This window comes from Rhinolophus sinicus, chromosome 2 (assembly GCF_057876585.1).
Source record: "Rhinolophus sinicus isolate RSI-liver-muscle chromosome 2, RSI-T2T, whole genome shotgun sequence".
In the NCBI taxonomy this organism is placed as follows: Eukaryota; Metazoa; Chordata; class Mammalia; order Chiroptera; family Rhinolophidae; genus Rhinolophus; species Rhinolophus sinicus.
In genome coordinates this window covers 114,419,630-114,436,632 of record NC_142502.1, presented here as the reverse complement: position 1 = coordinate 114,436,632, position 17,003 = coordinate 114,419,630, and the positions used below count along the sequence as shown (strand labels likewise).

At 50.3% G+C, this 17,003-nt stretch overlaps 1 protein-coding gene across 4 annotated transcripts in view; it reads right to left on the bottom strand.

Annotated features, from left to right (window-relative positions):
• Window positions 1–3,788: 3,788 nt before the first annotated feature.
• The window catches only part of STARD7 (StAR related lipid transfer domain containing 7), a 44,065-nt gene continuing 30,850 nt past the window's right edge, over window positions 3,789–17,003 (bottom strand). Inside the window, exons 7-9 of one of the 4 annotated variants that reach the window (XR_012496473.2) lie at window positions 8,982–9,139; window positions 6,730–6,831; window positions 3,789–4,016 (exon numbers count right to left, since the gene is read on the bottom strand). Coding sequence is in view for 2 of the 4 variants with exons in the window: in XM_088795939.1 (XP_088652065.1) it covers window positions 8,948–9,139 (192 nt within the window). In the remaining 2 variants the exon portion in view is untranslated. Of the gene's footprint in view, window positions 9,140–17,003 lie in introns of all 4 variants that reach the window. The other 3 variants (XR_012496471.2, XM_088795940.1, XM_088795939.1) reach the window with 3 other exon arrangements.

Sequence of the window (17,003 nt, the reverse complement as noted above, 5' to 3'; positions counted from 1 at the left end):
CCACCCCCACAGACTCCTGCCAGGCGAAGATGGTGACTTGGTGCTCTGTGGAAGATGGTTCTGTTCATAGTGGGGAGAACGGCGGGAGTTTGCTTGGAGCACCCAGCCCTCAGCAAGCCCGGCTCAGAAGTGAGCCCTCACGTGGCTGAGGGGCTGGGGTCTGTCCCCACACGTGTGTCATTTCACGTGTGTATGTAGGCAGGTGCACACTTGGGCAGCCTTGCTGGACACAGTGAACACAACAAGAAGAAAGTCTCCACCTGGGGCTGTTGTGGCTCTGATGCCTCTTGAATCTTTGCTTTTCCTTATTTTAACAGGCTCAGTGTCCTCCCCAAGCATCCATTCTAGGTCACTCATTCCTTTCTGAGTTTATTCTTTTGTTCATTTACTCAGCCCCTCATTCAAAAGTTGTACTTTGAGCATCTATGAGGTGCCAGGTCGGGTTGGGGGTGCTGGGGACACAGCAGAAAATCACAAAGCACTGTCCTTGGGGAGGTGACCTCACTGATTCAGTGACATTTATTTTTGTGTTTATGTTGTATTCCTGGCAAGTAAGCCTAGTTCTCCACCTAGAGTAATGACATAGTTTCATTTTAAAATAACATTGAGGTTTGTAACAAGTGAGTTGAATGGTACAGGTGGTACCCAGAGATGTTAGTAAGTGTGATAAGGTAGGAGACGATAGAGTCAGGATACATTGCCAAGGTGAGGGTCCCTGCAGCCCCTTCCAGCTTTGGCACAGTGCTGTTTGTGCATTCTGGTCTCCTGGGGCGGAGGGGACAGGAGGCCACGGCCTGAAGGAAGGGGACCTGAGAGAGCCAGTCCTGTTGCCAAGGCTGGAGCTGGCTCCTCTGGTCGGGGTCCCTCCTGCAGCACAGGTGTGTCCATCAACGGGACCTGGGCTTGGCCACACTCCTGGGTGTACCTGGTCTCTTCCTTGGCACGCACCCACCCCCAGCACACCCATGGACCCCCACCCGTGGTACCAGTGAACCAGTCAGTTCTCACGCTGACAGCTGGGCGTCCCTGGCTGAGGTGGTTGAGGAAGAGCTCTGTCGGGGCAGCTGGTTGGCTCAGTTGGTTAGAGCGCAGTGCTCAAAGCACCAAGGTCGCCAGTTCGATTCCCACGTGGGCCAGTGAGCTGTGCCCTGCACAACTAGAGTGAAAACAATGACTTGACTTGGGGCTGATGGGACCTGGAAAAACACACTGTTCCCCAATATTCCCCAATAAAAATTAAAAAAAGAAAAAAAAGGAAGAGCTCTGTCACCAGTGTAATGATTGGGCAGAGGTGTTTGTTTGGGCAGCGGTGTTTATCAGGGAGCCATTGGGTCTCAGGAACCACTTCACCTTGGTCAGTGGGGCTGCTTCCTCACTGTGTGGCCTTGGACAAGTGAGTTAACCTCTCTGTGCCCTCATTAAACAATAGAACTGACTATCACTGTGCCAGGTGCCTTCTAGGCATTACTGCATCTAGGCTTTGGCAGCCTCATTACCCTTGCTTTGTAGATGGAGAATCAAGACCACACAGCAGTAAATGGAGGACCGGGTGTTAAGCACTAGATTGGCCTCTGGGCAGGGTCTGCAGGCCCCGTGTCCTGCATCCACCCCTTTCCCCAGCGTACCTCTCCTGCCAGGTCCCATCTCTCTTCATAAAGACACTACAGCAACTCACACTGATTGAATGATTGCCATGTACACATCCCTCCTTCTAAAACCCCCAAGAACCCCAAAAGGTGGGAATTATTGACACCCCAAATACAAATGGGGACCAAGGCACCAAGAGGTCAACTAACTGACCCAAACTGTCACGGTTGGTAGGTGCTGGAACCAGAGACTGAATTCACAATTTTGTGCCTATCCATCCTGCCCCCAAATCCAGGCCCTGCCCTCGCCACCCAGGCTCTTCCCCTCTGTCTCCGCCCTCTCGGCTGGGCTCTGGCCACACCGGCCACCATCCAGGAGGACCGCGCTGGTTTTACTGCATCCGTGCCATCTCCATGCTCAGCTCTGAGCCCTGGGGATACCACAACTCACAGGGCACTGGGAAGCACAGCCATCACTCCCAGAGAAAGTGATTACATAGGAGGTTGAAAATCCACAATGTTGGACAGAGGTCAGTGTCAGGGCGGGGCTCTGCTGGACCCCTCACCCCCACTTGCCCTGGCGCCAGGGCAGAGGAGGTACCCTCGCATCTCCAGAGCAGAGGACGGATGGTTCCAGATTATAAACACACCAGTATGTGAGTGGAATTGCCCCATGTAACTTGCACAGGAGCGAGATGTCCTGGGTTCAAGGGCAAATTTGGCCACCCACAGCTCAGAGCCCTAGGCAGGCTGCACTGGTTCGTGCACCAGGTATATACTGAGCACCAGGCTCTGTGCTCGGTGCTGGGGGTGCACTGCCAACAAGACAGACAAAGTTCCTGCCCCGGGGCTGGCCTTGCAGGGGGAGAGAGAGAGAGAGACAAGTAAATAAAAACTGAGGTGATGTCAGACAAGGGTAGGTACCCAGAGGGCAATGAGTGGAGCAGGGGCCCTCTGGGAGGAGACAGCCTTGGAGCTGTAACAGGGTTGAGGAGGGGAGAGCTGTCCAAGAGGCAGGGGCAAGGACAAAAGTCCTGAGTGGGGGACAACCTGGCAGGCCGGGAGGAGCTGGTAACAGGAGAGCTGCAGGCCCAGAAGCGCCCCCGTTGGGCCTGGTCTCTGACAGGGTCTGATTTGACTGAAAGGCCAAATCAGAAGTTCTTGACGACCCGGTGAAGCGTCTGATGGACACCCGAGCAGTCCCTCCCACTGTGGGTGGAGAACAGACGTGGGAGCAGGAGTGGCTGCAGGGAGAGATCAGGGCTGTCGCAGTGGTTCAGAGGACGGTGATGGACTGAAAGTGACCATGAAAATGAAGAGGGAGCCCGGATCCGGTGGGGGAGAACCAACAGGAATCGTGGACAGAGCAGTGGAGGGCTCCCAGATTGGGGCTGAGCAGAGGGGCCAGCTGACTACGGAAGGGTGAGGCCCAGGCTCCGCCCCTTCCTCCTGCCCCTGAGCACTGTCCCGAATCCTGCTCTGGAGACAGCGACTCAGGAGCCAGCTCCGGGTGCCAGCTGCCAAGTGTGCTTACCGCACCCGACTCAGCTAGACAAGCTGGGAGAGGGGCACTGACTTGGCTCATGTGAGGGAAACGGGCAAAGAGAGGAAGTGGCCTGGTCACGGCCAGAATGGAGCTGGGGGCTGGAGGGGATGGTGCTTGATGGCACTGGGGCCCAGGCTGGATTAGCAGCCCAGATGGCTGGGGGGTGGATGCCAGGGAGAAGTGTCTGGAGAGGATTAGGGAGGATTAAGGTCCCAGATCATCCGATTGTGCCCTTGAAGATGACACTCCTATAAAAGCAGAAGCCACCTCTTCTCAGAGCCACCCTGGGCACCAGGGAGGCCGTGCACACGCACACACGTGCACACACACTCATACACTCACATGCCTGTCCCTGCACACATGGTGCCACGCACACCACACATGACAAACCCAGTCACCTTCCCACCACCCATGGACACTGGGTGTCCTCTCAGGCTCCAACAGCACACACGAGCCCCTCCATGAGCAGTCCCCCCACCCCAGTGGCCCCAGGGGCCAGTCCACAGACCTGTGGGCCCAGCCCTAGTTTTGGGCCCACCGCACTGTCCCACATGACCCCCCCCGTGTGGCCCGCACACCTGCCAATGTGACCAGTAGCCCTGAGAGGAGCCCTGCCCACAAGTGCCCGCCTGCGTCGGACATGGAACACTCCAGCCTGCACACAAGTCCCTAAGTGTATTTCCCATTCAAACAACTCATGTGTGACATCCCCTTCCCTGGGAGGCCACCCCACTCCGTCCACACTGCCCCAGAAGGAAGTGGCTCAGACCATGGGAGTCCAAGCAAGGCCCTTTCTCAGGGCCTGGCGTCCTGGACACACACACATATCGTCATCGTCATCAGTGCTGTTCCACGGAGGGGCGATCAGCTGGGAGACTCTGAGGCTAAAACAAGAGCCTGTATTAGTCTTTGGCTTTGCAAATAAAGTGGCAAAGTTCCCCTGGGTATCAGGCCCTATTCTGGGGGTCCCGGGACCCTTCACTGGGGACTGGGCTTTGCTATCACCCCCGCTGACATGACGTAATCCCTGGGAGCCCACCCACTGCCCCAAGTCAGAACCCTGCTCCAGGGAGAGGAAACCAGCCAGAGCTGCCCCGGGGCCGGGCCACATCCTCGTGGGCCCTTCTCGAGCACCCCAACCAGGAAAGGTTATCGCTGCTGGTCTTGCTCCTTCCTGGGGTGTAGCTGTTGACCCTGTCGCCAGCCTGATTCATGCACAGCAGGGCCTGGGCAAGGAGTGAGTGCCTCAGTTTCCCCAGGGGCAGGGGCAGGCCTCGAATTTCATCTGAGACAGTAAAGGCCCTGGAGGGAAGTCCAGAAAGGGTAGCAGTGACCTACACCAGGTTCCCGCGGCCTGCAGGGGCCAGGCATGCCCAGACCCCTGGTGTTCCTGCCATCATGGGGCCAGCTAGCCAGGCTGTAAGACCACACAGCAGTGAGCCAAGTGAGGTAGGCCAGATGAGACTATGGGTCCCAGGGCGCAGCCCCAAAGACACTCCTCATTATGCTGGAAACCCAAGTGGCTGGAGCCTCCCCCATGCTGATCTGGGTGCTGAGGGCAGGGGCGGGACACCTGGGACACAGGAGGGCCGGGAGGGTGTGTGGTCCATGCCCAGGAGGACCCCCAGAGGGCATGGGGGGGTGGCCTGGGGAGGCGTCTTGTGCAGCAGCCAGAAAGGCCTGCAGCTGGGAGGAGTCCACGCTCAGCTGCCGCTGGCCGCCTGCCTCTCTGATCTGTGAGTCTCGGTGCCAGGCACAGGAGCATGGTGAAGGAGGCAGGTACGCAGCACCTCAGGCACCCTGCCTTCCCTCCCCGGCTTGCCTCACCCAGGCCTCACCCTGGGGATTTTCATCAACCCTACTTTACAGATGAGGAAACTGAGGCCCAAAGGGGGAAGTGAGTCCTACAAGGCCACATCCAGGGCAGGGGCCTGGCTGGTGGAGGACTGGTCTTGTTCAGGCTGCCGGGATCAGCACTCCCTGCCCTCCGCCCCCATGCAGAGCCATGGGCCCCCGTACCCCACCACAGGGGTGGCCCTGCCAAAGTCAAGCTGTGGGGCTGTGGAGCGGGTCACAGAGGGGCCAATGGGCATGTCCTCAGTGACCTCCCACCTCCCCATCCAGAGCCCCAGCAGCCCAGGGGAAGGAACGGTCCAGGGCAGTGAGGTAGCTGCATGGGCCTGGGGGTCACAGGATAAAGCAGTGTCCAGCAGCCTGGAAGTTCTGAGGAGAGGCCAGGAGGGGCACACCCCACGCCCCCACCCTGCAAGGAGCTAGGGCAGTTCCCCCAGACTGAGCCCAGTGAGGGCAACAAGTCCCAGCAGAGAAGAGGCCAGCCACAGCCCAGGCAACTAAGGAAAACAGAAACTGCTTGTATACCAACAGTTACTGTGCCTTCCCCTTCCTGGCCAGGCCGGCCTTTCTGTGAGTCACTCAGCCTCAGCCGCCCCTGGGGAAGGGGCCAACTGTTGTGGGAATTGAGTGAGCCACCATCCCGGAAGACACTTTAGAAACTGTGAAGGACTGCCTGTGTTTAAATAATGTAAATAATTAGGGAACAACAGACTCATGAGTGTGGGAAAGTGGGCTGGCTTCTGAGGACAAAGGGCAGTCCTGACCTAAGCTGAGACCCCAGAAATGGCCTGTCTCCCTGCCACTCCCCAGGTCCAGGGCTGCCCTCCCATAACTGAGGACAAACCTGGGGGTCCGCCCACTGGTTTTGGCCCCACCCCCTCTTGCACCTCCTTGATCCACCCCAGAGTTTCTTCTGGAGACCCAGGGCCCCAGACCCCAGGTACACATGGGCCCGGCCTGGCAGGGCCGCTGTAGTGTTCATTCAACACACATTTACGGAGCGGCTTTGAGTGGGCTCTGGGATGTGGGGCTGAGCTGGCTGTCCTGTTGACCTTCCCTCTTCCAGATCCCTTTCCTTCCCTGCTCCAATCTGTGTGGACACCTCACCTGGGCTCCTGGCCCTCTCCCACCTAAGGGTCACCCAGGGCCAGCAGAAGGAGGAAGTCTGGGTGCTTAGGCCCCCACATCCTCCCTGCCGTGGCACCAAGATCTGGGCAGTGGCTGGGTCCCTCTGTGCCCCACAGGACGGCCCGTCTGCACAGCCCTAGCCCTCTCCTTGTTCCCCCAGCCCTAAATGTAGGACTGGCTGGGTGGCAGAAAGCAACAGCAGCACACACTTTGCTGCTCTGCCATCGAGAGTGGAGTCTGTCTCTCAGACTTTGTTAGAGCAAGTCATAGGGACAGCCCGGGTCCTGTAACAGGTTCTTTCTAATGTCCTCACTGAGACGCCCACACAGTTTCCTGTGCTGTGTGAGTGCCCTGGCTGCAAATAAGACACTTGTTCAACTACAGGTGGGTTCCTGGTGGTCTTTGGCCGAAGGGCACTGACAGACACACCCTTTACCCTGGTTCCCACCTGTCCACCTCCCCATAGCAGCTAGAATGAACTTTCTAAAATGCAAGTTCACCTGTGTCATCCCTGGTCGGCACTCAGGTGTGTTCGTGGGGATTGGGCTGGGCGGACGGAATACTAGCTCAGGTGTAAGTCGAGACACAGGTGCTCAGGGCCAGCTAGAGGCTCACCTTCTTTAAGCACCCAGGGACACAGGTCCTTCCATTCTGTGGTTTTGCTGTGCACGGCCTCCATTTCTATCACTTTAGAGTCCAAGCTGGCTGCTCCGGCTCCTGCTTTCACGTAACATTCCAGACAGCAGACAGGAGAAAAGGGCAAAGAAAGACGTGCCCCCTTAAGAACTTTAATAGCACTTCCGGGAAGGTGCGGTCACTTCTGCTTATACCCCAGTGGCCAGAATGTAGTCACCTGGCCACAGCCAACTGCAAGGAAGGCTTTTGTTATCCTGAGTAGCCACGTGCCCAGCTGAAATCCCACAGTCTCTACCACAGTGAGCAAGCTTGTCTAAAAGCTGATGCCATTTCACACTCATTCAAGCTACTAATAGAAAACCAGAATCTTAGAACACCAGAAATAGAAAAACAGAAGTTTTCTTAACTCCAGCAAACGTCGTACTTAGTAGGAGTGAAACTCCAGGACACCCTCCCTAAAGGACGAAAATGAGTGTGCCCACCATAAGGGGTGCTGGGCTGTGTTTTGGGGCCTGGCTGCTCTGTGAGACAAGAAAGAGATGTGGGGAAAGAGCATAAACCATCATTATCTACAGAAATGTGACTGCCCATCAGAAAAATCGAAGAGAAGCACCTGACAAGTATTAGAACGAAAAAGAAGTACCAGTCAGGGAACCAGACACGAGACCCTCATATGACAATCACTGCTTTTCCACACACTGGGGACACCAACAAGAAACTGTAAGAGAATTTTTGCCATTCAAAATATTAACAAAAAGTGTAAGATACCGAGAAATAAGCTTAACGGGACTGTTTCAGACCCACATGAGGATGGCTATACATTCTGGCTGAAGGAAAGGACGGAGCTACATTGTGTCATGGCCCAGGAACAGGAATAGGCGACATAAGGAAGTCAGGTCCTACCTGACTTGATCTGTGAATGCATCACAGCCCAGTCAAAATCACAAGGTGTTTTCATGGGACCCGGCAAGCTAGTTTTCACATTCATCTGAGAAAGAAATTGTACAATAATAGCAAAGCCATTTTTGAAAATTAAGAACAAAGAGGGGGGACTTATCCCACTGGATATAAAAAGAAACTACAAAAGTCTAGTGATTTTATAAGTGTGGTTCTGGAATAGCAACAAACAAATGGATCAGTGGAACCAATCAGAAAGTCCCAAAGCCCAGCTAGTGATAAAGACAGCCTTTCAAACAACAGAGGGAAGATGGGACTCTAATACACAGCAATAGGACAGCTGGATCCATTTTTTTTAAATAAGTTTTTGATCCGTATCTCATCATTCACAAAAATGCCTTCCCCATGGACTAAATCACTTAAAATGAGACCAAAATATATACCAGAATATACCGGGGGTGCCAAAATGTATACAAGTGGACACTTTGGTCAACGTGGCTCAAGCAATAGTTCACCATAATCAGAAGTGTCTGGATGCTGATGGTAACTACTTTGAGCACCTCTTGTAATTGCAGATGTCAAACGTGACTTGTGTTCATCTTTTGTTATTGGTATATATTGAGTATTACAATTTTAGTAGTTTTTTCCTTTCTTAAAATGTGTATATATATTTTTTGGCACCCTCTGTATATTAAGCAAAATGCAGAATATAAAACTCATGTGTGAAACAACTAACAGGTTTGACCTCACATACATTAAAATTTTCGGTATGATCAAACTCACCATAAACAAAATAAAGGGCAAGTGAAAGCTATGGGGAAAATATTTGAAAAACAAATAACAGATAAAAGGTTATTATTGACTCATTCGTTAATTCATTCATTCATTCATTCATTCATTCATTCATTCATTCATTCATTCATAGAACAATTAAGGGTTGCCAACTGTATGCTAGGCACTGTCCTAGGTGCTGGGAACAATAAAATGAACAAATGACAAAAGTCCCTGCCCTCCTGGCTCTTATTCACTCTTAATTCATTCTCATGGGGCAGGGGGGATAGGCAATAAGGAAATAAACATGTAGCATGTCAGATGGCAGCGTGGGAAAAACAAAACGGGGAAGGAGAGAAGGGAGTTTGCGGACGGCAAGCAAAGATGTGAGGCCCTCCAAGAACAAGCAAGAAACAGTCAAGAACAGGAAAAGGGGCAAAGAACAGCAACAGATTTCACAGGCCAAGAAATGCAAGTGTCCAGTAAACACGCAAAACTCATGCTCTCCCCGCTGGAACAAGGTGACGGCTTATTGGCCCATCAAGTTGGCAAACGTTCCATACTGGGGGAGGTGGGTAAATGCGGATCTTGTGCCCTTTTGATGAGAGTGTAAGTTGGAATCTTCTTCATCTTCTTCTTCTTCTTCTTTTTTGAGGCAGGACCCATCCAGATGTTGAAAGCACATGCTCTTTGACCCGTAACCCCACTTCTGGGTATTACTCTGCAAAGAGAGGATTGTACAAAGATTTCCAGTGCTGCCTTGTCTGTATTGGGGGGAAATGAAATACATAATTTTTATAGCCCCACCAAGCATCTGTGAAGAATAACGAAGCATATATATGCACACTGATACAGAACCAGCTCCAAGTCCACTTGAGAAAACTGAGTTACAAAATAAGCTCCCAGAGTGTGATACCATTTCTGTAAAAAAGAGAAAACTCTAGGTTCTATATAAGTATGTATGAAAACACTCCAGGAGTAAGTCTGGTTCCAATCCAAAGAAAAGTGTTGAACCCCCAGGAGGTTGACGACCAGAGCTGGGGCCAGGGGGAAGTGGGGGGGAGTGCTGGGGGGGGGGGGGCGACACTGCAGGTTTGCTGTGGGGATATGGGCGGGTTGCTCAGATGAGGAAGGAGAATGTCAGGTGTTAATGCTGGTGAGAGGCCAGGCCAGAGGGAAGATTATAGGCCCCGAACAGGCCACGGGGTAGGCTCTGGCCAGGTGAGCAAAAAGAGGCCCCTAGTGACACTGACCAGCACGCCTCAGGCCAGGTGTCTTGTCAGGACCCGTGCTGGCTAGCACTACCTGCCTGGGATGCCTTTACTCGCCCCTCACCTGCCCATCCTTCAAGACTCCCCTTCGGCCTCACTTCCTCCAGGAAGCCTTTCCAGATCCAGGCAGAATCAGGGGCCTCTCCCAGGGCCTCCCAGAGCCCACCCTCCCCTCTGCCCTTCACAGGCCTCTTCACGAGACCCTCTGGTACATGGGCCCCTGAAGTGAGGGAATGGGCCTTCGTTCCACTTTTCCTGCTCTTGGCCCAGCCTGGCTAAGCGGGTCCTCTATCAGCGTGGCTGGATGCCCTGTTCCTTCTTCACTTTTGGTTTCGTCCTTTGGTATCAGGCCTCCCTGGGGGAGCTGGGAGCCCTCCTTAAGATTTAATCCCCATGTTTCCAAAAGGGAGCTTTCTTGTCTTCTCACCTGTCACCCCGCGGAGGGCTCTGATTCTGCCCTGGCCAGGAGCCAGGCAGGGCGGGGAGGGGGAGGGAGGGGGGCTAGCGGGGAGCAGGATGTGACGCCTCCCACGCAGCCCAGGGTCTTTTTCCGTGGTTCAGAACCGCCTTACCAGGTGCTGCCCTTGCAGGGAGCCACCTTGCTTCTCACAGCCCCCTCTGCTCACATCCTGTTTCCACTCTTCTGACACCCTGGGCCCCCACCCCCGCCTCCTGGGTTTGCACACTGACTTTCCTGGATCGCTCTAGAGGTCACAGGCCTCTTGTTTGTAACTCCTGGGGGTTGGAAGGAATTTACACTTGATTCTGCGCTCTTGAAAGGATGGTCTTAATGTGTCAAATGTGGTCTCCAGGGGCAGGCTGAGCTTAGGCCAGACGTGAGGGAGGGTCAGGTCCGGCAGGAGCTGGGCTCCCAGCCTGGTTCTCCCACCAACATGCCACGTGACCTCGGGCTAAGCCCTTAAGCCCCGCTGTTGTCGGCTACCAAGTGGGGGTCCAAGGGGACGGCCTCCCTGCTGAAAGGAGGGGCGGCCATGCGAGCCCCAGTCCTGTGTGCCTGGGACAAGGAACCTCACCCACTTCACCCGCCCGGACATTTATCACACAACACTTGTTATTCTCCCAGTTGTCCCAGAAGTCTATCCACACTGTGGGAGATGAGAACCAACAGAAGAGAGGGGCGAAGGCAGCACGGCATCGCCCATAACCCCCTCGCCCATTTTTGGAGTCACTTCTTGCCCTGTGCAAGCCCCTTACAGTGCACTTAGTGAGCAAGGGAAGGAAGGGAGCTCCAAGCCTGAAAACTAGGTCTGGCAGGGGGCCGTGGTAGCACGAGGGACCCAACCCCCTCCTCCCCTTCCTCCTCACAGCTGGTCCCACAGCCCCTAGGGCAAGGCAGTCCTCCCTGGGCTGGCGCTGCAGTCTGCCCTCTCATCAACATCTCCCCTGCAGGGCAGGTGGGGGGTGAGGGGGGCTGGAAGCCCAGGCAGGCTCAGCAGGAAGCCAGTCCTTCCTGGGGACATGGCATTACACATCCATTGGTAGACATGACTGGTGGTGGCAGGTCTCGAGACTCCCACCTACAGGAAGAGGTCTGCCCTTCCTGCCATCTTGTAGGTGGGCAGAGCCATGTGACTCATTCCAGCCAATGAAATGTCACTTCTGGGCTGAGGCCTAAAAAGTGTGGTGGGAGGTCCAGTGAGCTCCATTCCTCTGCCCCTCTACTGGAGAGGCCCTTGTGAGCTCTGGGCAGTGCAGCTACGGGCGGGAGGCCTGTGAGTCAGCCCTGAACCTTGGCTGACGTGTCAAATGGCTGGCACTTAGGACTGTTGTGGAGCATTACACAGCCCTCTTGACCAGCTCGGCCCCTCTGGAGAGCTCCACCTTTCCCTTCCCTGGGACAAGCCACTCTCTGTGGCCCTGTTCCCTGTCCTCCAATGTCCTTCTCACATTGACATCTATTAAATCCCTTGCTTCCTGCCAACCACCCCCTCCCTGGACAGTGAGGGGTGTCACCTATCTGGCTTGCGGGCCAGCACCTTGAGGATAACTCAGCCTTTCCCATGTGGAATGGTGGCTGCCACAAGGCCTAACTCTCACTGCCATTATTCTCAGAGCCTCTGCCATCCATCTACCCTGATCTATGCTGACTCCAAGAAGGGTGGGGGAGTGGAGGGACCCCTCCTAGCACATTTGGGCACAGTGTCACTGCCCACACATTCGCCTTCCTGGCCATATTTTCATTTATTGTAATGAGCATGTCTCAAGCACTTACCCCAGAGCCAAAGACGCTTGCTTCCACAGCATTTCATGGCTTGTCATGTCTACTCCCGCCTCCTGCCCAGTCCTGAACTCCCTTCCCTCCTTGACCTTCCAACCCTGACACCTAGAAAAAAAACCCTAATGTTGCCTCAATTCAGCTCTTGGCCCTGGCAGCTCTATGCTGCTGGAGAAAACCACCAAATAGGTCTGTCTCTGCCCCCCAAGTTGGGAGGTGGGGCGATCCTCGGGCCCCCGTCCTGCCCCTCGGCTGCTGAGCTGCTGTGCTAGCTTGATTAGTGCACAGAGCTGATAAACCAGGACAAAAAAAATAAAGTTGGGTGCCTACCTCATAACACTTAGCTAATGGAGTAAATGTCTAAACAGAAAAGGTAAAACTATGAAGCTAAGAGGTGAGCATGAAGGAGGACATCTTTTCTACCTTGAGGGAGTAAAGATTTTACAAGCAGGGTATAGCTGAAAACATGATGGATTTGAACACATAAAAATTAAAGATGTCTGCTCAATAAACAATACCAAAGACAGAGTTAACAGATGAGTGAGAGATTGGAAGAAAAATGTTTGCAACCTCTAAAACTGACCATGGTTATTGCATCTCTATTATATTTAACCACACAAATAAAATAAACTATAAAGGGGTTCTAATTTAGCACATACAAGGAATTTTTGCAAATCAAGAAGAAAAATAGAGAATTATAGGAAAATATCAACAGAGAAATGGATATAGCCATAACAGATAATTCATATAAAGGAAATTGGAATGGTTAACAAGTATGTGAAGAAATACTTAAACAGACCAACAACTAGAGAAATCAAAAATAAAACTATGAGAGATCCCTTTACATCATCCAGATCGGTATAAAATAAACAAAAATAAAAAATTAAAGTCAGATAATACCAAGTGTTGTCAAAGATGTAGGGAAAGCAAGCAAGGTGGCAGTATAGACTCACAAAAGTATACTCCATATTGACAAAATCTCTCTGAATCTTGACTCTTAAAAAAGGAACAGCACAAAAAAACGAAAAGCAGAAAAACCTTCATATAAGGGGTGTGGGACAGGGTGAGTTTAATAAAGTAGGGCAATGCCACTGCCATTCTGCCTCACATGAAATACAAAAGAATCTGAAGTGTCAGTACACAGCAATAATATAGAACAAGGAATAACTGGAAATATTCTCAATGTCAAACATGACTTTACCTCACACTATGTACAAAAATAACCTGAACAGACTGCAAACCTAAATGTAAAATCTAAAACTGTAAAATGTCTAGAAGAAACCATAGGGGAAAATCTTTGCATCTTTGAAATAGGCAAAGGTTTCTCAGACAGAACACAAAAGCACAAAACATAAAAAAAAAAAATTGATAAACTGGACTTCATCAAAATTGTAAACCTGTCCTCTTTGAGAGACACCATTTTTTTTTTAAAGGCAAGCCATAGACAAGAAGAAAATATCTGCACAGCATATATCAGACAAAGGACTTGGATCCTTTGTAAATATATAAATATACAGCTCAACAATAAAATGACAAATAATCTAATTAAAAATAAGCAAAGGATTTGAACAGACATTCCTTTAAAGAAGATACACACATTTCCAATAAGCACACGCAATGGTGCTCAGCCTCCTGAGTCATTAGGGAGACGTAAGTCAAAACCACAGTGAGCCAGCACTTCACACCCACTAGGACGGCTAGAGTAAGAAAACAATAACAAGTGTGGTGAGGATGAGCAGAAGCTGAACCTTCCTAAGCTGCTGGTGGGACTGTAAAATGGTGTAGCTGCTTTGCAAAACAGTCTGGTTGTTCCTCAAAAAGTCAAACACAGAATTACCCTATGACAGCAGTTCGACTCCTAGGTGTTTACTCATGAGAACAGTAAACATATGTCCACACGAAACTTGTACATAAATTTGCATAATGGTGTTAGTCATAATAGCCCCAAAGTAGGAAAAAAATGTCCCGCAGCTGATGGATGGACACACAGATGTGGCCATAAAAAGGAGTGTAGTATAGTTCGCACTATAACATGGATAAACCTCGAAAACACTATGCCAAGTGAAAGAAGCCAGACACAAAGATCACATATTGTATGATATCATTTATATCGAATGTTCCATAGAGATAGAGAGCATATTCGTGATTGTCAAGGATTAGGGGGAGAGGGATAGCGGGCATGGTTGCAAATGGGTCTGGGGATTTGAGGGGTGGGGAATGAAAATGTTTGGAATTGGATAGTGGTGATGGCTGTACAATTTTGTGAATATGCTAAAAAACACTGAATTGTACTCTTTAAACGGGTGGATTTTATGGTATGTGAATTAGATCTCAATTCTTTAAAGGAGAAAAAAATAAAATTCTTATATTGTAAAAACTTAGTGTAATAAGACAACGCAATAAAAAATTAGCAAAAGATTTCAAATGACACATCACAGAAGATGATTTATGAATGCCAATAAGCATATTAAAAGATGCTATAAAAAAACACACAGATGCTATAAACATCATCAGTCACTAGGAAAATGCAAATTAAAGGTATACTGAGAAGACTGGCCATAGCAAGTTGTGGCCAGGAGATGGAGCAACAGGAACTCTCATACACTGCTCCTGGGACTATATAAAATGTCACAACTACTTTGGAAAACAGTCCGGAAGTTACCTAAAAACATTTAAACCTATACCTACCACATGACTCGTCCATCCCACTTCTAGGTATTTACCTAAACAAACAAAACAAAAACCCTCGAAAACACATTCACACAAAGAGTTGTACATAGTTGTTTATAGCAGCTCTATTTGTAACCGCCAAACCTGGAAATCATCCACATGTCCCTCAACAAGTGAATGAATAAACAAATAAACTGTGGTGCATCCATTCAATGGAATAATACTTAGCAATATACAGGAATGAAGTATCGATAAACGCAACATAAACAGATTTCAGACTCACTGTGCTGAGTGAAAGAAGACATAGAAAAATAGTAAATACTGTGTGATTCCATTGATATAAAAATCCTAGAAGATGGAGGCTGTTTTATGGAGACAGAAAGCAGATCAGTGTTTGCCTGGGGCCGGGGCTTCGGGAGAATGATAAACAACACAAGGAAACTTCTGTGGGTGATAGAATATTCATTATCTTAATTGTGAGAATGATATCACAGGTGTACACACATCAAAACTGAAGATTGTACATTGGAAATACAGTCCCGGTTTCTTAGTATGAACCAACAGCCAATAACTTTCAGCCATTCAGGGAAAGCCTCTGGTTGAGGGATCTAATAGGAAAAAGCAACTTGGACGACACAAATTATGCAGGAAGAAAACATTAACAAAAATCACAAACAGCCTTAGAGGGGAAGAGACGGCACCCATAAAACAAGGCCAGTTACCACAAAAAGGGAACATTCAGAAAGCAGCTCTCTTGGGTAGTAAAAATAAGAAAGCAGAAATTGAAAACTCAGTATCAGGGTTGGAAGAAAAAGATGAGGAAAACTTCCAGAAAGTAGAGCAAGAAGACAAACAAGTTAAATTCAGGAGGAAAAAAAAAAAGATAAAGGAAATGAGAGGCTAAGTTCAGGTGATTGAACATCTGAATAACAGAAGGGCCAAAAGAGACAAGAGGGGAAATGAAATAACTCCAGAAAATTCTCCAGCACTGAAAGGTATGTTTCTAAGTGAGGGCCCAGTGATAGCACAACAGGTAAAATGGAGACGGGAACCAGGGACACAAAGCAGAGTTTGCAAGCTGGGGTCTGAGGATGGGGGAGGCTATACATCACAGATAAAAGACTGGGAACCAAAACATCATCAGACTTTGCCAAAATTCTAAAGGCGAACTGTTTCCAGCTTGTACTTCTGTTAAAATACCAGTAGTCGGCTAATTAGCCAACACGTGAGGATATGAAAAATGTTACCTTCTGTGGATTCTTTCTCCTTTGACAATTGAGGAAGACAGGAAGGATGGGACGCAGAGGACACGGTTGGACATGGAAGGACCCCAGGCGAAGGGGGAGGGAGATCTCAGGTGCCAGATAGGCACCAAACCCAGTGCCACCTGCCCAGACTTCCTCATAGAGGAGAAACCTAACATCTGAGCGCTGAATATAGAGAGATCCAAGCGGCACAGAGGGTGGACCAAACGAAACACCGAGTCACGCTGGGAAAACAGAAAGATGTGCAAGAAAGAGGTGTTCCTGGTCCCTTGTCTTGTCTGTGAATAACATTTCCTTGCTCATCACAATGTAAACGCTAAGTAACGGTATAAGCAAAATTTGATGTAGCGATTTAGGGAGGATGAGGGGATGGGAAGGGCGGAGGACGGGGAAGGAGAAGGATTTTCATGTGAGTGCCTAAAATGAATGGGTAATGTAAGCACATCGTTTATAGACCTGGAGGAAAAAACAGTATAATCCCCATGAAAGGTAAAGCTAGCTGTCCCTGGGAAGGGGAAGGGGAAGGGGACAGGGTTTCACAACAAAAAGAACAATTTGACTTTTTAAACTGTGTGCACATGTCCTTAGGGAGAACCACAATGAAAGTTTTATACAGGTATAAGAATAGAAAAACTTTCTCTGGCTTGTAAAGATGGTAGATCAGTTTTCTTTACATTTTTATGTATAGAAAGCATTACCTTTTCAATCACCTAATTATTATTTTGGAAAACAAAAGGGTATGAAGGTGAAGTCCAAAAGCGTGTCAAGAATGCGCTCAGCGATGAACCAACATGATACTGGTTTCGGTACATTCCAGACTGTCCGGTGGTGATGTCACACAGGCCTGGCTCTCCTGGCTCTAGGGCTGTCGAATTCTACGGAAAGTCATCAGGCACATAGTAGGCCTTCCGTAATTCCTTGCTGAGTATCACTGCATCGTGCCTTCTTCATGAGGTGCAGAAATGCAGCAGGTAAGAGTCCTAACAGGATTGGCACCTCACACAGCTGGGCCTCTCACTTGGCTTACCAGGCTCAGCTGAATCTGGGGATGACACACATCCCTAGACTGGGAACTGGCTGGGCCACCAGGAGCAGGAAGACTGAGGAGGAGGCAGCCTACTTATCGGCACCCGACTCCCACAG